Source organism: Coregonus lavaretus (assembly GCF_964263955.1).
Source record: "Coregonus lavaretus genome assembly, chromosome: 8".
NCBI classification, from domain to species: domain Eukaryota; kingdom Metazoa; phylum Chordata; class Actinopteri; order Salmoniformes; family Salmonidae; genus Coregonus; species Coregonus lavaretus.
In genome coordinates this window covers 6,856,384-6,880,575 of record NC_139995.1, presented here as the reverse complement: position 1 = coordinate 6,880,575, position 24,192 = coordinate 6,856,384, and the positions used below count along the sequence as shown (strand labels likewise).

At 43.8% G+C, this 24,192-nt stretch overlaps 1 protein-coding gene across 1 annotated transcript in view; it reads right to left on the bottom strand.

The window, feature by feature from the left end:
- Window positions 1-22,848, bottom strand: part of LOC311133167 (rho GTPase-activating protein 40-like) — a gene marked incomplete at its 5' end in the record, with an annotated part of 29,671 nt that extends 6,823 nt beyond the window's left edge. Inside the window, 12 exon segments of the mRNA XM_084166608.1 lie at window positions 1,938-2,020; window positions 3,185-3,344; window positions 3,530-3,607; window positions 3,744-3,835; window positions 3,977-4,142; window positions 9,210-9,373; window positions 14,512-14,617; window positions 15,357-15,625; window positions 16,130-16,371; window positions 22,593-22,738; window positions 22,742-22,770; window positions 22,773-22,848. Of these exon segments, the coding sequence (XP_084022734.1) occupies window positions 1,938-2,020; window positions 3,185-3,344; window positions 3,530-3,607; window positions 3,744-3,835; window positions 3,977-4,142; window positions 9,210-9,373; window positions 14,512-14,617; window positions 15,357-15,625; window positions 16,130-16,371; window positions 22,593-22,738; window positions 22,742-22,770; window positions 22,773-22,848 (1,611 nt within the window).
- Between the last annotated feature and the right edge of the window lie 1,344 nt (window positions 22,849-24,192).

Sequence of the window (24,192 nt, the reverse complement as noted above, 5' to 3'; positions counted from 1 at the left end):
ACTAGGATTAATTTAAAACCTAGGTTTAAAATTTGGTGCAACAAGATTAATAGTTAAACCTTGATTTAACCCAGTTTAACAGTTAATCCATGTTGGTGCAACTTGTTAAGCAAATGTGACTTGTTACTCCTGAATTTATTTAGGCTTGCCATAACAAAACGATTGAATAGTTATTGACTCAAGACATTTCAGCTTTTCATTTTTTTTCTTTGTGTAAACATTTCTAAAAACATAATTCCACTTTGACATTATGGGGTATTGTGTGTAGGCCAGTGACAAAACAAATCTCAATTTAATCAATTTTAAATTCAGGCTATAACACAATTTCTATGGGATAAAGTCAACAAGTGTGAATACTTTCTGAAGACACTGTAAGTGTGAAGGTTTAAGATGTGCATGCCATTTAAATTGCATCACTATAGACATCTGGGTACCTCACGGAACAACGTAAGCCTACTATCTACTAAACCCTTTAGTAGCCACCTCAAATTCAAATAAATTATCTGGTTCAGTGCATGTAATCCCAGTCCCGAGCCATTGTATTTACAGTGAGGGAAAAAAGTATTTGATCCCCTGCTGATTTTGTACGTTTGCCCAATGACAATCAGTCTATAATTTTAATGGTAGGCTTATTTGAACAGTGAGAGACAGAATAACAACAAAACAATCCAGAAAAACGCATGTAAAAAATGTTATAAATTGATTTGCATTTTAATGAGGGAAATAAGTATTTGACCCCTCTGCAAAACATGACTTAGTACTTGGTGGCAAAACCATTGTTGGCAATCACAGAGGTCAGACGTTTTCAATGCCTGGCTGAGGGAAGGAGGTTCTCACCCAAGATTTGACGGTACATGGCCCCGTCCATCGTCCCTTTGATGCAGTGAAGTGGCCCTGTCCTCTTAGCAGAAAAACACCCCCAAAGCATAATGTTTCCACCTCCATGTTTGACGGTGGGGATGGTGTTCTTGGGGTCATAGGCAGCATTCCTCCTCCTCCAAACACGGCGAGTTGAGTTGATGCCAAAGAGCTCCATTTTGGTCTCATCTGACCACAACACTTTCACCCAGTTCTCCTCTGAATCATTCAGATATTCATTGGCAAACTTCAGACGGGCATGTATATGTGCTTTCTTGAGCAGGGGGACCTTGCGGGCGCTGCAGGATTTCAGTCCTTCACGGCGTAGTGTGTTACCAATTGTTTTCTTGGTGACTATGGTCCCAGCTGCCTTGAGATCATTGACAAGATCCTCCCGTGTAGTTCTGGGCTGATTCCTCACCGTTCTCATGATCATTGCAATTCCACGAGGTGAGATCTTGCATGGAGCCCCAGGCCGTGCGAGATTGACAGTTATTTTGTGTTTCTTCCATTTGCGAATAATCGCACCAACTGTTGTCACCTTCTCACCAAGCTGCTTGGCGATGGTCTTGTAGCCCATTCCAGCCTTGTGTAGGTCTACAATCTTGTCCCTGACATCCTTGGAGAGCTCTTTGGTCTTGGCCATGGTGGAGAGTTTGGAATCTGATTGATTGATTGCTTCTGTGGACAGGTGTCTTTTATACAGGTAACACACTGAGATTAGGAGCACTCCCTTTAAGAGTGTGCTCCTAATCTCAGCTCGTTACCTGTATAAAAGACACCTGGGAGCCAGAAATCTTTCTGATTGAGAGGGGGTCAAATACTTATTTCCCTCATTAAAATGCAAATCAATTTATAACATTTTTGACATGCGTTTTTATGGATTTTTTTGTTGTTATTCTGTCTCTCACTGTTCAAATAAACCTACCATTAAAATTATAGACTGATCATTTCTTTGTCAGTGGGCAAACGTACAAAATCAGCAGGTGATCAAATACTTTTTTCACTCACTGTATTAGGAGTTGACTGTATGAACAAATCTCTATAGCGCTTCCTCAGTTTGAAATCCATCAACATACCTTTAGTGTGTTTCTGTTGGGTTCAGGCAGAAGAAGGATGAGAAGGTTCAGAACATGTAGCTTCTGTTTCAGCTCAGGGATGTCTGGATAGGAGAGGACAGAGAATTACTATCAGTATGCTATTTCTGTAGAGCAGGGTTCTTCAATTCCGGTCCTGGATGGCCGAAACACCTCTGTTTTTCATCCTCTCCTTCTAATCAGGGGCTAATTCCGACCTGGGACACCAGGTGAGTGCAATTAACTACCAGGTAGAAATAAAAAAACAGAAGTGTTTCGGCCCTCCAGGCCCGGAATTGAAGAACCCTGCTGTAGAGCAAACAGCGGACAAGGTGTGAATGAACTGAACACACAGGAATGTATGTATAAAACAATACAGAAAATAATCAACAGAAAGGCTGAGTGTGAATTAACCATAGAAATAATGTAGATCTGAACTGTGGCCTGGCTGGTCTCTGGGTAATGACGCAGCTTCCAGCACACATGCAGTGTCAGCATAGGTTTGAATCTGGCCTACTGCCATTTAGCACAATCTCTATCCATCCCCACAGTTATCCTCTCTCTCTATCTGTTCAATAAACTCAGAGTAGACCTTAAAATATATATTTTTTAAAGAAATAGATCTGAACTGAACACTAATTTTCTCTCCTTTAGCTCAACAACGACCTGATCTGCAGAAGAAGAGGTGTCTAAAAATGATAAAGATTCACCTCACAAGCTATAGGCCTAGCTAGTCATCATCAATCAGATCGTTATTTATTATTGTCGTCTATCATTTCATTATTTCTTTAATGACATTAAATGGTACAGGGAGCGATTGCATTATTAGCACATTACATTAGAACAGCTTAACGGCTATCGAGTTGTTTATCTTCTCTTAGACCTTTAATAAGAGATAAGAGTTTTTATATTCCGCTATCGATACAGTAATAACGACTTAGGTAATTATGCTAAATGCTTAGATAGTTATGACTATGCACACTATGGGTTGCGTGACTGAGCATGCAGGGTTATATTCTGCTGTCGATACAGTAATGACACTCAGACACTTAGCTATGCTATATGCACAGCATGCAGGTCTGTGACTGCCTGAGTAATCACAGGCCACATAATAATGAGCGTGTTACTCCGACCAACTCATGACCGATGAATCAGCACGTGTTGGTGCACATGTAGTTGATGTCTTGTGTATGAAATTCCTTGCATGAGAGGAATAATATGGTGTATGGTTTGTTGTTGCTCTGGCTCACCCCTGACAGCGCTGAATGTGTTGAGGTGCTCTGTGGTGAGCAGTGGAGAAGGCAGTTCTCTGATAAACTTCTTCACTAACGCTGCAGCATCGTTAGGGCTGACCTCTTCCCAACTGAATCCTCCACTGTAGAAGTTCTGCTCCAGATCCTGCTGCAGCTTCTAATAAAAACATGGGACAAAACAGATAACATTCAGTAAACAATAGGTATAGTTCTGTGTGCTATTTTCTCAGTCATATTCCTTCCTTCCATATGAACACTCAAAATATGCCATGGCCAAGAAAGGGACAGGGAGGATATGAATGAGTGTGAAAAAAGTGTCTGTTCATCCTGAAATGATCTCACCTTGATTCTGGACTGAGAACCTGGAACCCGCAGAATGCCTTCTGAGTCTACTCCTCTCTTCTCCAGGAAAGAGAGCAGCTATAGAGGAGAGAGAGAAATATAAATAAACCTAAGAGCAACAGCAGTCATGCAGGTCATCATGCTCTTGCATAGGTTTTCAATATACAGTAGATACTAGAAATGGGATGATGTTAACTAAAGCTGTTTAGCTTACCGCCTGCAGGATAAGAGGAGTGGTGGCAGTGGGCTTGACTTTCTGATCATTCTCCAACAGCGTGGCCAGGGGAACCCCAAACAGGGTGCTCTCTTTGAACGAGAGAGCGCGAGAGAGAGGTTAGCATAGCAACCCTATACAACTTGGCATTCTCCCAGGGCTTGACATGCATTTAGCAGCAGAGACAGGAGAGGCATGTGGTGTGCATGTCATGTTACAGGGAGTTCACATACCTAGTATCTTCCTCTTGCAAGTTTTGTGTCTCTTCACGTCGAGCTCCAGCAGGTCGCAGAGCGCTGTCATGTCGATGAGGGCCAGCTGACGAACCTTCTTCATGTCCTGATTGGACAGGTCCTGGATACGAGTCACACCCAGACGACACTGAGGGCAGATCATCCTCTGTATGTGTGTGGTGGGGGGGGGAATATAAGCAAGGGATCAGAAACAACAGTTTGTTTTTGTTAAACATCTCTTCATATTTCCCTTTCTCTCTCTGTATGGAATGCCTATAACTCAAAAAATGAAAACAAAGATATTGTTGGCCTTGTGTGTTTACTTAACGTGTTCTATTTGAATTGATCCCATCACAAGTCGTCTGTCGTAGACGGCCAATAGTGGACCACTCCACTTCCCATATACTGGGCCGTAGTCCGCTCCCATCTTCACTTCTTTCACCTTCCTCACGGACTCGATTAGATCCTCTAAAACTCTCCTCAACATCGACATGGACCACTGCTTTCCTGCTAACCTGTTCACAGGTGGGCCGTCAAGGACTCCACTGAGCTTAGGACAGCAGCTTCTCGTCGAAAGCTACTTCTCAGTATCTGGCTCAGCTAGTGCCACACGGCTAACTCTTGCCCTACCAGCCCACTAAGCTACCTGCTTTGTGCTGCTTATTCCCACTGAGATGGAAGAAAGGAAAGATACTTTTGAGATTTGGTTAGCCACACTCTAAGCTAACCTAGCTAGCTAAAGAAGAATGCATATTCTCTTCAGCTAGCAGTGTGTTTGTTATAGCTAGGCTGCTAACCCACTGGGTGAACACTAGCTACCTTACAACAGGACTAGTTAGCTGCACAGTTTAACATCGAACAGCACACGCATAGCCCGGGTTTCCATACCGGCGCTATGGCTACCTCTACCCCTGCACAGGACAAGACCAGCGTCTTGCCAGTGTGGGTCTTTCATGTCAGGGAGGGACACACATTCCATCTGTGTCGACTTCTGGAGCTCAGTTAGCCCACGCTACAACGCGAAGCTAACCAGCTAGCTCACCAAAAACTTACGCCACACACTTTGTCTTCAGCTAGCAGTGTACTAGCAATGGCTAGACTACTAACCTACAGGGTGAACACTAGTTAGCTAATGCCAGGACTAGCTCCACAGAATGTTGGCCAGTACACGCTCAGAGCTAGCTCTTCCTAGCTAAACTGGGTAGCATTACTTCCGCTCGTTTAGCTTACCAGCAACTTCGCTGGCTATGCTGACCTGTTTTGCCTCTCAGTACTGCAGTCATGGGAGATTTTCAGCCTGTAGAGCAACACGGTGCTCTACGGCTAACAAAGAGCTAACTACAGTGAGGTGTTTAGCTACTAGGCTCCTACTAGTTTGTTGAGCTGTACGGACCCCACGGTCAGGCTTTGAGTAGCACATGTACAGTATAACCCGGCTAACAGAACCATCTCTCCCAGAGTTATGGCTACTGCTTTCCCCGTACTCGGCAAACTAAGCCAAGCACTAGAATTCCTGGATTTTCTAGCTACCGACGGCTAAACTGACCAGTTACACCGCACAATACAATGGTCAAAAGAGGCTCTCCAGACCGAAGAGCAACACGGTTCTCCTCGGCTAACACGGTGCTAGCTATAGCTAGAATAGTAACCCACTGGGGGACTACTCGCTAGCTAAAACCAATTACGAGAATCTCATGGCTTAGCGTCATCTAGCACACGCTTAACCCAGGTAACAAAGGTTACGTATGTAACCACGGTAATGTGAGCTATTGGATCAATCCAAAATGGTATCCTTCCGCTCGGCAGGATACATTCCGAGTAAGAATTTCATATTAGTCCCGTGTACCAGGTAGTGCTGCGACTGACCCCGTTAAATAGCTGCTGCCGTATTACTCCCACCTCATGTTTTTTTTCGAGGCGTCGTAGATCACTGACAAGATGATTGGAGTGATCCAATAGCTCACATAACCGTGGTTACATACGTAACCTTTGTTATGTAGCACTATATTTGATCACTGCAATATCATATCACAATACCAGATTAAATCGGTGAACTAGGCATGGCCAGACAAGAGTAAAATCCCGTAGGACTGAGCTCAGGGCAGTCTTGGTTGCTGTGTCCCTCCATCCCCCTCCAGGGAAGTGGAGGCAACACCCAACATGGCCGTCCCGACCTGGTTGGCGGCAGCAACATTGACTCAATAGTACCTAGCAAAAGTGATAGCCGACGCCCAACTAGCCGAGGTGCAGATTTCATCAAGGGGAACTCCTTGGAGCAGGGCCCATGATGTAGCTACTCCTCTAGTAGAATATGCCACCACAGCAGACGGCAAAGGCCGGCCGGCCAGCTGATATGCTGTAGTAATAATGTCCACAATCCAATGTGAGAGTCTCTGTTTCGATAGGCTCTTCCCCAGAACTCTGACCATAACACACGAACAGCTGATCCGACTGTCATATTGTCTTAGTCCGTGTAACATAAGTGTCTAGTGCCCTCAACGGGCACAGCACACTTGGGGAAAAACCCAGCCCACTCGCAGCCATGGGAGGTGCATATGCGGACAAATGTGAGAGCCAATTCACATGTCTGTCAGACAGGACCTTTGGCAAGAAAGAGGGGTTAGGCCGGAGGATAACACTCCCCCTGCCTGCACCCATTCAGAAACATTCAGCGCTCACTGAAAGAGCATAAAGTTCACTAACCATCTTAGTGGAGGTAATAGCCAACAGGAATGCCACCTTCATGGATAGGTGCTTCAAAGACGCTAACGCCAGGGGCTTGAAGGGTGGCCTAACAAGTGCTGCCAGCACCACGTCAAGGTTCCAGTTTGGCACCGAACGGTCCTTCGCTGGATGCAGACGTCTAACTCACTTCATAAACTTGGAGAGCAATGGGTGGCCACCCATGGGTCCCTCCGGGCCATCGTCATGGCACGCCGAAATTGCGGCCAAATACAGTGCATTCGGAAAGTATTCAGACCCCTTCACTTTTTCCACATTTTGTTACGTTACAGCCTTAATTCTAAAATCGATAAAATAGTTGTTTTCCCTCATCATTCTACAAACAATACCCCATAATGACAAAGCAAAAACAGGTTTTTATAAATTTTTGCAGATGTATAAAAAACTAGAACTTAAATAACACATTTACATAAGTATTCAGACCCTTTACACAGTACTTTTTTGAAGCACCTTTGGCAGCGATTACAGCCTCGAGTCTTCTTGGGTATGACACTACAAGCTTGGCACACCTGTATTTGGGGAGTTTCTCCCATTCTTCTCTGCAGATCCTCTCAAGCTCTGTCAGGTTAGATGGGGAGCGTTGCTGCACAGCTATTTTCAGGTCTCTCTAGAGATGTTAGATTGGGTTCAAGTCCAGGCTCTGGCTGGGCCTACTCCTGCGTTGTCTTGGCTGTGTGCTTAGGGTCGTTGTCCTGTTGGAAGGTGAACCTTCACCCAAGTCTGTGGTCCTGAGCACTCCGGAGTAGGTTTTCATCAAGGATCTCTCTTTCCCTCGATCCTGACTAGTCTCCCTGTCCCTGCCACTGAAAAACATCCCCACAGCATGATGCCGCCACCACGCTTCACCGTAGGGATGGTGCCAGGTTTCCTCCAGACGTGACACTTGGCATTCAGGCTAAAGAGTTCAATCTTGGTTTAATCAGACCAGAGAATCTTGTTTCTCATGGTCTGAGAGTCTTTAGGTGCCTTTTGGCAAACTCCAAGCGGGCTGTCATGTGCTTTTTCCTGAGGAGTGACATCCATCTAGCCACTCTACCATAAAGGCCTGATTGGTGGAGTGTTGCAGAGATGGTTGACCTTCTGGAAGGTTCTCCCATCTCCACAGAGGAACTCTGGAGCTCTGTCAGATTGGCCATCGGGATCTTGGTCACCTCCCTGACCAAGGCCCTTCTCCCCCGATTGCTCAGTTTGGCCGGGCGTCCAGCTCTAGGAAGAGTCTTGGAGGATCCAAACTTCTTCCATTTAAGAATGATGGAGGACACCGTGTTCTTGGGGACCTTCAATGCTGCAGAATTTTTTTGGTACCCTTCCCCAGATCTGTGCCTCGACACAATCCTGTCTCAGAGCTCTACGGACAATTCCTTCGACCTCATGGCTTGATTTTTACTCTGACATGCACTGTCAACTGTGGGACTTTACATAGACAGGTGTGTGCCTTTCCAAATCATGTCCAATCATTTGAATTTACCTCAGGTGGACTCCGTTTCAAGTTGTAGAAACATCTCAAGGATGATCAATGGAAACAGGATGCACCTAAGCTCAATTTCGAGTCTCATAGCAAAGGGTCTGAATACTTATGTAAATAAGGTCTCTGTTTTTTATTTGTAATAAATTTGATACAATTTGCTTTGTCATTATGGGGTAGTGTGTTGATTGATGAGGGTAAAAATGTAATTTAATCAACAGGAGGCTGGACCAAGTCTTGGCCAGTATGGGGCTATCAGGAGCAGCCAGTGGCCTTTCAAAATGACCCTGTCTAGTGTAGCTGTGATCAGGGGAAATGGTGGGAACACAAAGTGTCGTTGCCGGCCAATCGTGAGCGATGGCGTCCAAACCTAGAGGGCCTGGAGGGTCCGACATCGAGTACCAGCTGGGACAACGTCACTGCGCCCTTGTTAATGCACATGGTGCTTAGTGTCAGGACTTCTAAGGGTTGATCCTGTCTAGACTTGGCTTCGGAGAGTATATGAGCACTACAGGAGTTGGCTATATCCCCATAGTGAGACAACAAACAAGTATTTTAAACAGAATTTAAGGTTACTTAATGTAACCCCGGTTCTATGATATTAGGAGTGAGGTGTCTCACCACGTCTCCCCATCGTGAGACAACGAACAAGTATTTTAAATAGAATTTAAGGTTACTTAATGTAACCCCGGTTCTATGATATTAGGAGTGAGGTGTCTCACCTCGTTTCCCTTCAAGCTCTGCGTGAGGAAGACAAACATGTACTTAGAAATGAAGATGTACATAAAACCATCCTTTCTTTGTCCTATACTAAATCCTTCATTCTAATACAGGTCATAACACTTATCTAACATACTGTACAGGGGGATTAACCCGAGAATTGTTTTTCGGTGTGAGTTTCAGTGCTTTCAATGATGTAAGGCGACACCAGTGTGTGAAGATAGAGAAAGTGCGAGGAAGTTGCACCGAGAGATAGAAAGAGAGAGAGCGAGAGAGCGAGAGAGAGAGAGAGAGAGAGAGTCTTACAGGCAGTGTGCCGTCCTCCTTCCTCTTCCGGTCGTTGTTCTGTATCTGTGGCAGCATGGCCTGTTTCAACAAGATGGCCGCCTGTTCACAGTATGCGATGTCTGTGATGAAGATATCCTCTTTAGGAGCTCCTCCATGCTGTTGCTGTTGCTCCAAGCTGAGCTCTGGCAAACACACACGTTGATGTGTTAATGATAGTGTAAAAAAATATATAAATATGTTTTAATGTCACATAGCCATAAGACTGCTGAACAGTTAATCAAATTACTGAAGAAATTGATAATAAGAAGATTGTGGGAGCTGTACTGTTAGATTTCAGTGCAGCCTTTGATATTATTGACCATAACTTATGTGTTATGGCTTTTCAACCTCTGCCATATCGTGGATTCAGAGCTATCTATCGAATAGAACTCAAAGGATTTTCTTTAATGGAAGCTTCTCTAATGTCAAACATGTAAAGTGTGGTGTACCACAGGGCAGCTCTCTAGGCCCTCTACTCTTTTCTATTTTTACCAATGACCTGCCACTGGCAATGTATGCTGATGATTCAACCATATACGCATCAGCAACCACAGCTAATGAAGTCATTGAAACCCTTAAAGAGTTGCAGTCTGTTTTGGAATGGGTGGCCACTAATAAACTGGTCCAGAACATCTCTAAAACTAAGAGCATTGTATTTGGTACAAATCATTCCCTAAGTTCTAGACCTCAACTGAATATGGTAATGAATTGTGTGGCTGTTGAACAAATTGAGGAGACTAAATTACTTGGCATTACCTTAGATTGTAAACTATCATGGTCAAAACATATAGATTCAATGGTTGTAAAGATGGGGAGAGGTCTGTCCATAATAAAGAGATGCTCTGCTTTTTTGACACCACACTCCAAAAAGCAAGTTCTGCAGGCTCTAGTTTTGTCTAATCTTGATTATTGTCCAGTCGTGTGGTCCAGTGCAGCAAGGAAAGACCTAGTTAAGCTGCAGCTGGCCCAAAACAGAGCGGCACGTCTTGCTCTTCATTGTAATCAGAGGGCTTATATAAATACAATGCATGCCAGTCTCTCTTGGCTAAGAGTTGAGGAGAGACTGACTGCATCACTTCTTTTTATAAGAAACATTAATGTGTTGAAAATCACAAATACTTTGCATAGTCAACTTACACACAGCTCTGACACACACACTTACCCCCACCAGACATGCATTATATAGAGCCATTATTGCATGGAACTCCGTTCCATCTCATATTGCACAAATAAACAGCAAACCTGGTTTCAAAAAACAGATAAAGCAACACCTCACAGCACAACGCCTCTCCCCTATTTGACCTAGATAGTTTGTGTGTATGTATTGATATGTAGGCTACGTGTGCCTTTAACAAAAAATGTATGTAGTTCTGTCCTTGAGCTGTTCTTGTCTATTAATGTTCTGTATTAAGTCATGTTTCATGTTTTGTGTGGACCCCAGGAAGAGAATCTGCTGCTTTTGCAACAGCTAATGAGGATCCTAATAAAATACCAAATGACTACCCAGACTATTTGCATGTTTACAGCCCTCTAACCAATTGTACTATTATGTGTGTTTTTTCGCGTTATTTGTCATTTATTCTGTACATAATGTTTCTGCCATCGTCTCTTATAACCAAAAATAACTTCTGGATATCAGGACAGCGATTACTCACCTCGTATTGGACGAAGATTTTTTCTTAAATGAGTCGGACGCAAAGGATATCCTACAGACACCCGACAAGGCCCAAATCCCTGTCATTCGCAGGAGAAAGAGACAGAGATATCGTGGACGTAGGTCGGGGGGCCTTGTAAGGATCCGACGGCGAGCGAGTAAACTGCCTCTTCCATCAATCCTATTAGCCAATGTTCAATAATTTGAAAATAAATTAGATGACCTACGATTACGGTTATTCTACCAACAGGACATTAAAAACTGTAATATCTTATGTTTCACCAAGTCGTGGCTGAACGACGACATGGACAAGATACAGCTGACGGGCTATACACTACATCGGCAGGATAGAACGGCTGACTCCGGTAAGACAAGGGGTGGCGGTCTGTGTATATTTGTAAACAACAGCTAGTGCACAAAATCAAATACTAAGGAAGTCTCTAGGTTTTGCTCGCCTGAGGTAGAGTATCTTATGATAAGCTGTAGACCACACTATTTACCAAGAGAGTTTTCATCTATATTTTTCATAGCTGTCTATTTACCACCACAAACCAATACTGGCATTAAGATTGCACTGAATGAGCTGTATAAGGCCATAAGTAAACAGGAAAACGCTCATCCAGAGGCAGCGCTCCTAGTGGCCGGGGACTTTAATGCAGGGAAACTTAAATCCGTTCTACCATCATGTTAAATGTGCAACCAGAGGAAAAAAAACTCTAGACCACCTTTACTCCACACACAGAGACGCATACAAAGCTCTCCCTCGCCCTCCATTTGGCAAATCTGACCATAACTCTATCCTCCTGATTCCTGCTTATAAGCAAAAACTAAAGCAGGAATCACCAGTGACTCGGTTAATAAAAAAGTGGTCAGATGACGCAGATGCTAAGATACAGGACTGTTTTGCTAGCACAGACTGGAACATGTTCCGGGATTCTTCAGATAGCATTGAGGAGTACACCACATCAGTCACTGGCTTCATCAATAAGTGCATCGGTGACGTCGTCCCCACAGTGACCGTATGTACATACCCCAACTAGAAGCCATGGATTACAGGCAACATCCGCACTGAGCTAAAGGGTAGAGCTGCCGCTTTCAAGGAGCGGGACTCTAACCCGGACGCTTATAAGAAATCCCACTATGCCCTCCGACGAACAGGCAAAGAGTCAATACAGGACTAAGATTGAATCGTACTACACCGGCTCTGACGCTCGTCTGATGTGGCAGGGCTTGAAAACTATTACAGACTACAAAGGGAAGCACAGCCGCGAGCTGCCCAGTGACACAAGCCTACCAGACGAGCTAAACGACTTCTATGCTCGCTTTGAGGCAAGCAACACTGAAGCATGCATGAGAGCACCAGCTGTTCCAGATGACTATGTGATCACGCTCTCCGTAGCCGATTTGAGTAAGACTTTTAAGCAGGTCAACATTCACAGACGGATTACCAGGACGTGTACTCCGAGCATGTGCTGACCAACTGGCAAGTGTCTTCACTGAAATTTTTAACATGTCCCTGACTGAGTCTGTAATACCAACATGTTTCAAGCAGACCACCATAGTCCCCGTGCCCAAGGACACTAAGATAACCTGCCTAAATGACTACCGACCCGTAGCACTAACGTCTGTAGCCATGAAGTGCTTTGAAAGGCTGGTCATGGCTCACATCAACACCATTATCCCAGAAACCCTAGACCCACTCCAATTTGCATACCGCCCCAACAGTTCCACAGATGATGAAATCTCTATTGCACTCCACACTGCCCTTTCCCACCTGGACAAGAGGAACACCTACGTGAGAATGCTATTCATTGACTACTGCTCAGCGTTCAACACCATAGTGCCCTCAAAGCTCATCACTAAGCTTAGGATCCTGGGACTAAACACCTCCCTCTGCAACTGGATCCTGGACTTCCTGACTGGCCGCCCCCAGGTGGTAAGGGTAGGTAACAACACATCTGCCACACTGATCCTCAACACGGGGGCCCCTCAGGGGTGCGTGCTCAGTCCCCTCCAATACTCCCTGTTCACCCATGACTGCATGGCCAGGCACGACTCAAACACCATCATTAAGTTTGTCGACGACACGACAGTGGTAGGCCTGATCAGCGACAACGATGAGACAGCCTATAGGGAGGAGGTCAGAGACCTGGCCGTTCTACAGCTGCACCATCGAGAGCATCCTGACTGGTTGCATCACCGCCTGGTATGGCAACTGCTCGGCCTCCGACCGCAAGACACTACAGAGGGTAGTGCATATGGCCCAGTACATCACTGAGGCCAAGCTTCCTGCCATCCAGGACCTCTATACCAGGCGGTGTCAGAGGAAGGCCCTCAAAATTGTCAAAGACTCCAGCCACCCTAGTCATAGACTGTTCTCTCTGCTACCGCATGGCAAGCGGTACCAGAGTGCCAAGTCTAGGTCCAAAAGGCTTCTCAAAAGCTTCTATCCCCAAGCCATAAGACTCCTGAACAGCTAATCATGGCTACCCGGACTATTTGCACTGCCCCCCCACCCCCACCCCATCTTTTTACGCTGCTGCTACTCTGTTAATTATTTATGCATAGTCACTTAAACTCTACCCACATGTACATATTACCTCAACTACCTCAACTAGCCGGTGCCCCTGCACATTGACTATGCACCGGTACCCCCCTGTATATAGCCTCCCTACTGTTATTTTATTTTACTTCTGCTCTTTTTTTCTCAACACTTTTTTGTTGTTGTTGTTTTATTTTACTTATTTATTAAAAAATAAATGCATTGTTGGTTAAGGGCTGTAAGTAAGCATTTCATGGTAATGTCTACACCTGTTGTATTCGGCGCATGTGGCAAATAACATTTGATTTTATTTGATTTGAACCCCCCCCCCCCCCTTTTTTTTTTATGCTGCTGCTACTCACTGTTTATTATCTACGCATAGTCACTTTACCCCTACCTACATGTACATTTTACCTTAACTAACCTGTACCCCCGCACATTGACTCGGTACCGGTACCCCCTGTATATAGCCTCGTTATTGTTATTTTATTGTGTTATTTATTAATTTATTTTTTATACTTTCGTTTATTTAGTAAACATTTTCTTAAGTCTTATTTTTTCTTAAAACTGCATTGTTGGTTAAGGGCTTGTAAGTAAGCATTTACACCTGTTGTATTCGGCGCATGTGACAAATAAAATTGGATTTGAAATTACATACACCGGATAGGTGCAGTGAAATGTGTTGTTTTACAGGGTCAGCCATAATAGTATGACGCCCCTGAAGCAAATTAGGGTTAAGTGCCATGCTCAAAGGTACATCGACAGATTTTTAACCTTGTCAGCTCGGGTATTCGAACCAGCAACCTTTCAGCTACTGACCCAACCCTCTAACCGCTAGGCTACCTGCCGCCCTAAATAATAGTGTGCCTCATAGTAGCCATAATGGTTAGCATAATGGAGATATCTGAGGTAATAAAACACAAGTGAATGTTCGCTCAATGCATGCTGATCCCAAAGGTGATCTTAAATTAAGTTTAGTTTATTATGACTAGCAAGGCCAGCTGGTCTGGGGAGAGAGTGTTCAGGATTAATCTGAACAAATTAGAACAAAGGATGCAGAGTAGAAATGTGGAGCTAGCTGATACCTTGTAGTAGGGTCTTGTTGATAGTGTCCATGCTGTCCTCTGGTATAGATGATATAGATGCGCTAGGTTCTATAGGCTCAGGGTCTTGAGACTCTGGTAGAGGCGTCTGCATGGGGAGGATAGAAGGCATCAATCAGAAACAAGTCTACCAATGGGGTTGACAAGCTACTGTACCAGTTGATTTGATGTTGTTGTTTTTTATATATATGATTGTGGCCTACAGTTAAGAAAATACAAATCCCAGAGAGAATAACACATGAGAGCATTATACAACACTTATTTCCATTGTGGTCCTAGCTGTCCTTTTGCATCATTTCACTGTCAGATGAATGGGAGCAGGGAGAGAGAAGAGGTGTTTTCTTGTGTTAAATAACTGATATGATCAGAGGAACAGCAGTTCTATTCCCATCTCGGGGCTGCTCAGAGACGTGATTTCCCTTTATTCTGATAGGTCAACTGTCTTTCTTAATAGAGTCAGTTAGAACTGTTCTGCTGCTTTGAGAATGGACACCAGAGGAATGAATGAATTAGACTGTTTAACAAAAGAGATTCTCTAAGGTGTTTAGCATTTTTTCATGTTTGTTGATGTCTACTTGACTCAGCAGTGGCTGCTGGTGCAAAATCAAAGAATAAAAGGCTGAAAGCATTCATAGAATTGTATATGTGTGTATTTGTTTTGTTTCAGCTGCTTGTACAGGAAATCCATTTTGTTATCACAGGAAACAGAAAAGCTATGGATTGATTGCACCTTGATTGAACAGAGCCAGTACCAAACAACATGTCACACAGTGAGGACAACCTCCTGGCTGTTCCGTATCAGTATGAAAGTAAGTGGTCAGTCTGACCTGAGCGATAGAGGAGGGTGAGACGCTAAAGACATCCCTGACGTCGCGCGGCGGGGGTTTGTTCCTCTTCCTCAGGGACAGGGTGTAGGAATCGAGCCTCCTCTGGACGGCTGCGGCCTGCGTACGGGTCAGAGTGGACAGTAGGATGGCCTGGTCAACATCCTGGTCCTTCCTGTCCTGTTCCCGGTCTCTGTCTGGTCTCTGCTGTTGCTGTCTTATCAGAGTGGACAGACCTGCATCCTGGAGCCACTGCTCCTCCTGCTCCCCTTCTGAAACACATAATACAATAGGACTTTATTAAATCAACCTATTAGTTATTGCTCTCCCTCTGAAACACATACTGTAACAGCTTCATTACAGAGACTATACATACTGCATGCTTGTGTACGTGTGTGTGTGTGTGTGTGTGTGTGTGTGTGTGTGTGTGTGTGTGTGTATGTGTGTGCTTGCCTGCATGCGTGCTTGCATGATGCATGCATGCTTTTGTGAGTGTGCATATTATACTATTACTTGCAGTTCCATGCATAACATATGTACCGTCTGAGTAATGACTAAAACTGTATTTTTTATAGGGAGAGCACATTGCAATATTGCACATAATATTGTCGTTCCATGTTTTGCAGACACATGGCAGACACATGGTTCAACACAACACAACTCGCTAAAAAACAACAGGCAACCAAATAACAACCAATTCTCATTGTTTACATTATAACAATAGGCCTATGCAGGTAATTGACTGACTGACACTATTCCTCTGTCTCTCTGTTTACCTTCAGAGTGTCTGGAGTCTCGTCTGGCACTGTCAGTGTCAAGGTCAATGTAACCGCTATCCTGGCTGCGTATGGTCTCCACCTCACTCCAGAAGGAGTCCAGGCACAGTTTGTCAGGGTGCTGTTGTTGTGGTTCCTGGTGGGACGCTGTACATTTGTCCTGTGTGTGTTCAGCTGCAGCTTGGTCCTGGTAGCTTGGCCTGGCCCAAGGCTTACCGTTCATCTCGGAGGGACTAGGGCTCCTGACAACCAGATAGACAGGAAGAAACAATCATAAAATATCAGAGATGAACAGAGAGGATAATAAAAGTGAGAGAGAGACGGGGAGGATCCAGATTCCAGAGAGATAGAGAGATAAAAGCTGGAGGAGGGATGCATGGAGGGAGGGGAGGAAGGAGGAGAGAGAGAGAGCGTGGACTGGACACAAAGACTCAGGTTTCCATTGTTCTCAATAATAGTCCCGCAGGCGTGCTACTCTGTCTGACCCCTAGATGTCACTGTGGCGCTCTTTCCACCAAGCTTTTCTCTCATTTTGATTTATGTAGTCAAAATGAGATGGAATCATCCACTGATTGTGATGGCATAATGTGTATCGACATGAATTCCAGATATCTAGTCAACTGTTGCATAATGTTCTAAGCATGGTTGACATAATTAATTCCTTATTTAACAATTATAATTATAATTTTATTATTTTCATGCTGCCTCTTGGGCCCCCCCCACGGGCCTGGGCGGTAAGCCCCTGCATTTATCCAGCCCTTTATACAAGGGATGGTACAGGGGAGGATTGACTGGTGTTGCCAGTTTCTGTGACCCTGTTTAAAAAGCTTCTTAGAATAATGTTGAAATAAACAGATAATCCCTTGATATCCAAGAACAGGCTGACCGTTCTGGATATTTCGCAAGTTGTCCCAAAGAAAGACCCAAAACCGTCCCAAAACCGTAATGGATAAAAATACAAATTTTCATTTTGTGGACAATTTCTGTTTTCCTCATTCTTAAAACATTTTAGCATCCTACACTATTTCTCTGGCATACTATAGAAAGGTTCAGTTCTTCAAAATCACAACAGAGTCGTAGAACATATAACAAATAATATTCAAGAAAAAGGTGTATCTGGTATTTTCCCTCACAACTTTGTAAGCCTGACTATTAATGCTCAGATAACCTTCCAGACAAAATCATATGAACAGAACTGCACTTATCACAGAACATCTGTAGTACACACACACGACAGCCCATTCCCTCTCCATCTGTGCCCTCCTAAAATAGGCTGAACCTGCTACAACCTGTGGAATGCGCACAGCACATGATGACCCACATAACTAAGTCCTACAGACAAAATAGGCAAACAAACAGCATCAGCAATAAACACATTCTGCTTCCACAGTCAGTCAGCCAACCATAAGGAAACTACTGTTGATTAATTGTAACCCGTGTTGACAGTGAGACAGTACTGTGCCGTGGAATGGGCATATACAGTGCTATGAAAAAGTATTTGCCCCCTTTCTAACTTTAGCTGCAATGACTCCAACCAAATGCTTCCTGTAGTTGTTGATCAGTCTCTCACGTCGCTGTGGGGGAATTTTGGCCCACTCTTCCATGCAGAACTGCTTTAACTCAGTGACGTGTGGGTTTTCAAGCATTAACTGCTCGTTTCAAGTCCTGCCACAACATCTCAATTGGGATTAGGTCTGGACTTTGACTAGGTCATTCCAAAACTTCCAATTTGTTGCTTTTTAGCAATTTTCATGTAGACTTGATTGTGTGTTTTGGATCATTGTCTTGCTGCATGACCCAGCTGCACTTCAGCTTCAGCTCACAGACGGATGGTCTGACATTCTCCTGTAGAATTCTCTGATACAGAGCAGAATTCATGGTTCCTTCTATTAAGGCAAGTCGTCCAGGTCCTGAGGCAGCAAAGCATCCCCAAACCATCACACCACCACCACTATGTGTCACGTTCGTTGAAGGACGGGTCAGACCAAGGCGCAGCGTGATATACGTACATGTTTATTAAACCAAATAAACACAAAGACAAAACAACAAACTAAACGAAACGTGAAGTCCAAGGTAGCACACACAACATACCTTACACGGAACAAGATCCCACAACCCACTAGTGCCAATAGGCTGCCTAAGTATGGTCCCCAATCAGAGACAACGAGCTACAGCTGCCTCTGATTGGGGACCACACCGGCCAACATAGATCTACACATAATAGATCGAAACATAGAAAACACACAACAAAGAATATACACACCCTGACTCAACATTTAAGCGTCCCCTGAGTCAGGGCGTGACACTATGCTTGACCTTTGGAATGATGTTCTTACTGTGGAATGCAGTGGTGGGTTTTCGCCAGTCATTACTGGGATGCTTTGCTGCCTCAGGACCTGGACGACTTGCCTTAATAGAAGGAACCATGAATTCTGCTCTGTATCAGAGAATTCTACAGGAGAATGTCAGACCATCCGTCTGTGAGCTGAAGCTGAAGCGCAGCTGGGTCATGCAGCAAGACAATGATCCAAAATACACAATCAAGTCTACATGAAAATTGCTAAAAAGCAACAAATTGGAAGTTTTGGAATGGCCTAGTCAAAGTCCAGACCTAATCCCAATTGAGATGTTGTGGCAGGACTTGAAACGAGCAGTTCATGCTTGAAAACCCACACGTCACTGAGTTAAAGCAGTTCTGCATGGAAGAGTGGGCCAAAATTCCACCACAGTGACGTGAGAGACTGATCAACAACTACAGGAAGCATTTGGTTGGAGTCATTGCAGCTAAAGCTGGCACAACCAGTTATTGAGTGTAAGGGGGCAATTACTTTTTCACACAGGGGAATAGGGTGTTGCATAACTTTGTTTATAAAATAAATGAAATAAATATGTAATTGTTGTGTTATTTGTCCACTTATGTTCCCTTTATCTAATATTATGTTTTGGTTGAAGATCTGATAACATTCAGTATCACAAATATGCAAAAGTCAAGAAAATTAGAAAGGGGCCAAATACTTTTTCATAGCACTGTAGTATGTATAAGTGCCGCATTACTCAATAATTGACATCATGATTTACTCAAAGTCTGAGTAAAGCCTGTGATCTCAAGTTAAGATTCTGCCCTAACTGAGTAGGGCAGAAATGTGTCAGTGCTCTAGTCAGAAATGTGTCAGTGCTCTAGTCAGAAATGTGTCAGTGCTCCGGGGCTTTTGCTGGCCGAGTGCATGTAGAGTTAGAGGTATGTGGCGTGACTGAAGAAGGAATGTGTGAGCGATGGTGGCTACGCCACCACACCACATCAGTCATCAACACCTGGCTAGCTGTCCCCTCTCTCTGGGGACCCTAACCCTGTAGTCCTGGCTCCTATACTACCACACATCTAGAGCCAAAGTACATTAGCAACACCCCCCACCCCCCCCATAAAACACACACAACTTTCACAGAAACACACATTGCAGCTCCCTCCAGTCCAAGTCCAAAACAAACTCCCATCACAAATCAACTCCAACTAAGACAATGTCAGTGCACCAAAGCTGATAGGTTATTGATAACAGAAATGTTGACATATAGGAGATAATTAGGCCCAGGGTGGGAAATGCTGGTAGATTTTGACATTTGCTGGTAGAATGTCTATTCTTACCAGCCACATTGGTGGATGGTCACACAGAGCATTTGAGAGCATAAAAAAAAAAATCAAAAGCATGGGTGTGTGTGTCAGCTCTGGAAGAGAGAATCTCAATGGTAGAGTGGTGAAAGCGGGATGGGGTACAGTGTTTTCTGTGATTTATCTTCATTATTTTTTAACCACTGCGGACCAAAAAGTTACATTTCCCACCCTAATTAGACCTACCAAGATCAGAAACCAGTGGCCCTTTTAATGCCACTAAACTGATACAAATACATCTAAATCATTCCTTTTTACCATCCACATTGACACAGACCATAAGTTGGTTTGCTGTAGCAGATATAGCAAACTGCTAAGACTAAAATGTAAATGTAATGTATTGCGTATTCACAAAACTCACTGTTTTTTTGGTGTTGTTTTTACAGCTAAATACAATCTCCATCAGCTCAATCCAATAAATCAAAATGAGGAAGATAGCTGTAGTGACATCGTCATTCCTTGAAGGTAAATACCTGGTTATGAATAGTCTCCATACCTGTGTAAGGTGACAGGGTTGAGAAAGCCAGGTGAACAGGCCTGTCAGCATTATCTGCCAATGAACCTCCTCCTTCCTACCTCATCTACTCTCTTTCACTCTCCCTCGTTCACTATCTCCGCTCCCGCCAACACTACATTTTCAAGAGATGATGCAAACAGAACAGACAGGCTACGTCACGTGAAAGGGGGGGAAATCATGTTGTTTTGAGACTTAATCAACAACAGACCAGCTGGATATCAAAACTCTCCTCATTGTATGTCAAATATAAGCTCTACATTATCTTCAATATTGATATCAGATAAACGCTTACAGCAGAATAAGCAGTTCAGGCTGATTTGTGGGTGATATGTTTACGCTTTGATTCAATGAACCTTACAGCCTATTGTATGGAAGCAGGAAAGTGGTGACACAAGTAGCATATTACATATGCTTTTATAATCAAATGAAAAAGGTATGAAAAATACTTTATTAGGCTTTGTTTTATTTTTGTCTGAAAACCAGTCTTGAAGCATTTGAAAATAAATACAATCAGCTCAGAGCAGCACTATCCTTAGAAAGTCCCAAACAATGTTTACAACCACAGGAATATTCCCCTGAGGTATCAGTGAACCCGGTAAGTGAAAGAGATAGGTAGCGAGCTTGCTACCTCTATGCTAACGTTAGTTAGGTATAGAGCTCCCACATTTAGCTCACGTCTTCCATCTAAATAACACTGATAAAACTAACCAAATGTAAACATGTCTGCCAGCTGTTGGTAGCTAACTGCTGATGCTGTCATAGATAGGTTTGTACTATGGGAAAGAGTAGTTTTCAAGGTGTTTGTGGGGACTGCGCGATGCGGTAATTCGGTCGATCTGTGGCTCTGGGGGAGTTTTCTATATGGCCTGCCGAGTGCAGGCTAAACTGAAATGCGACGCTTTGGCTATGGATCTAATCGCCGACCGGCTTTCTTTGGAGGGGTGGATTGTGGATTTTGAGCCATGGGAAAGTTTATTTTTGGATCTTAGGATCAATGTGGTCACAGTTGCTTCTTGTTGAAGAGGCAGCAGATAACGTTAGCTTGCTAGAGCTAGCTATCCTCTTCCTCCATTTCTGAATGAATTCGTGGCTATTTCTTGTAATATACTGTAAGTGAGTTAGATTTGGTTTGTGTACTGCCATATGTTGATAACATCGCTACGTTTGTCACTGGTATGGACTAGTAAATATCCTAAACCTAGCCAGTTAGACAGTGATAGCCGCAAGCTAAAACCGGGGAGAGAGTGGAGAGAATTAACTTTCTATAAAGATTGTAATTGTGTCAATTTGTTGTGAATATTGTAGAAAAATCCTCACAGACGTTTTCCATACTAAAAAGTGAAGTGCCACTTACAGTTGACCATGTACAGTAGGATACAGGCAATATATTCCTCCACTGTGGGAGTCATAGAAAATTACAATCTTGCGTTCGGGGCTTTCCGGCAGTCTTCGTGGTTTCTATATGCGGGGAGCGTACATTGTACAATTGTAAACTAACAAATACTTTTTCAAGTTAGAACCCATGTATATTAGTTAATATACAGCACCAACTACATAAATATCTGATAAGGTCCATTATCTGCTACGTGGACTTGAAGCCTATTTAATACTGTAACAACCCAGAGTAACCCAATGGCTACAAAGTCAAGAAATGAAGTAATCTACTCGGTCGTCTCATCACTGATACACTAGCGACTACTAGGCCACATTCCTAATCCTAACAGCTGAATTCCTTTGGAATCCTCTTATGTACTAGAGAATTCAACAGTTAAGTCATGCAGACCTAGCCTGGTTGCCGTCTCTGTTCAGCTATAACATTCCACTCCTTGCCACTCCTGTCATTTGCCAAATGTCAAAAAGACTGGTACGCAGACTAATGCAGACCTGGGATAGAGACTTTTCCACGGGTGATCACCACAGTACATGGAGGGAAGAAGGACGAACAGAAAGGCTCAGTGAAGGAAAGTGCTCTGGTTAGTGCTCTGATTGGTTGGAAGTTGACAACATAGCTCATTATCAATCAATCAGTACTCAAAAATGTTTGTCTATTCCCAGCACACAATGTATTGTGCTTCTGAGTAAAAATAAGAGCATTGGTAGAAGTAAGCGATTCATTCAGAATTAAGTTCTATATGTCAACACGGTAACTCAGTCTATTATATGTCTAGTAAGGGGTGAAGGGGATTAAAGAGAGTTAATTGACATAATCCAGCAGCAGCCCGGTCCCATAAACCCAGAGTTGAGTTGAGGTTAGGGCCTATAAGGGCCTAGTACAGGCCTACCTTGCCTTGGGTCTGGGTGGTCCATTAGCTTTTTCTGAGCCTTGCTGCCTGGCCCGGGAGCCACTTCTCCACAATGGCATCCTGCCTGTCTCCCCCTCTACCCCAGGCAGGCTGTGATTGTTGCTGCTAACGCTGCCTACTGCAGCCTAGTAGTATAGAAAACAGCAGCTGCCTCCTGCCTAGCTGCCCCCAGCTTTCCCCGCTCGCTCAACTCTGCAAGCTGCTTCCTTGTAATCTCCTCAGGCTGTAAACACATTACAGTCAGCAAGGAGGTTAGAACAGGGACTGTTTCATTGGTCTCACTGTGTTAGTGGGACGTCACACTGTCCGTCGCATCCTGAGACAGGAAAGGAGAAGGCCAGGCTGATGGTTGTAGGGATAGGGGGCTGGGAGTTGTGGGCAGCATGCCTAGCTGGTTCTAGCCAGTGGGTCTACAACACCCCCACCTACCAAGGCAGTCTTTATTTGACAAAAATCCATGCCACTCCATTTAGTATGATATGTTACTTTACGTTAGGTTACATTACATCGACTAGACGTAACATAGTAGAGGTAAATCCGGGACACTCAAATTAGTATGATATATTATGTTTGGTATGGACAGTAGGTTACTTAAGTTAAAACATGTTACTGCAGTGGGCTAAATCAGAGTGTTTCTTAGTAGTCTTAAACAAATCTACTTTGAAACAAAGGTATACACATTACACACATGGTTATGGGCTTAAAACAATAAGACACCTGTACCATGTCAGATATAGAGTAGAAATATATTTTGAGTTTGCATCCCAATATTAAACTTTGTATATATCACAGAAAACTGAAATATAACAAAACCATTTGACATAGAAACACCAGACATACAGTGCATTCGGAAAGCATTCAGACCCCTTGACTTTTTCCGCATTTTGTTACATTACAGCCTTATTCTAAAATGGAGTAAATTGATTTTTTCCCCCCTCATAAATATACACACAATATCCCATAATGACAAATCAAAAACAGTTTTTTAGAAATGTTTGCAAATGTATAAAAACTAAAAAACTAAAAACATCACATTTACATAAGTATTCAGACCCTTTACTCAGTACTTTGTTGAAGCACTTTTCGCAGCGATTACAGCCTAGAGTCTTCTTGGGCATGACACTACAAGCTTGGCACACCTGTATTTGGAGACTTTTCCCATTCTTCTCTGCAGATCCTCACAGCTATTTTCAGGTCTCTCCAGAGACGTTCGATCGGGTTTAAGTCCGGGCTCTGGCTGGAGACTTGTCCCGAATCCACTCCTGCGTTGTCTTGGCTGTGTGCTTAGGGTCGTTGTCCTGTTGGAAGGTGAACCTTCGCCCCAGTCCTGAGCGCTCTGGAGCAGGTTTTCATCAAGGATCTCTCTGTACTTTGCTCCGTTCATCTTTCCCTCTATCCTGATTAGTCTCCCAGCCCCTGGCGCTGAAAAATATCCACACAGCATGATGCTGCCACCACCATGCTTCACCGTAGGGATGGTGCAAGGTTTCCTCCAGACGTGACGCTTGGCATTCAGGCCAGAGAATCTTGTTTCTCATGGTCTGAGAGTCTTTAGCAGGCTGTCATGTGCCTTTTCATG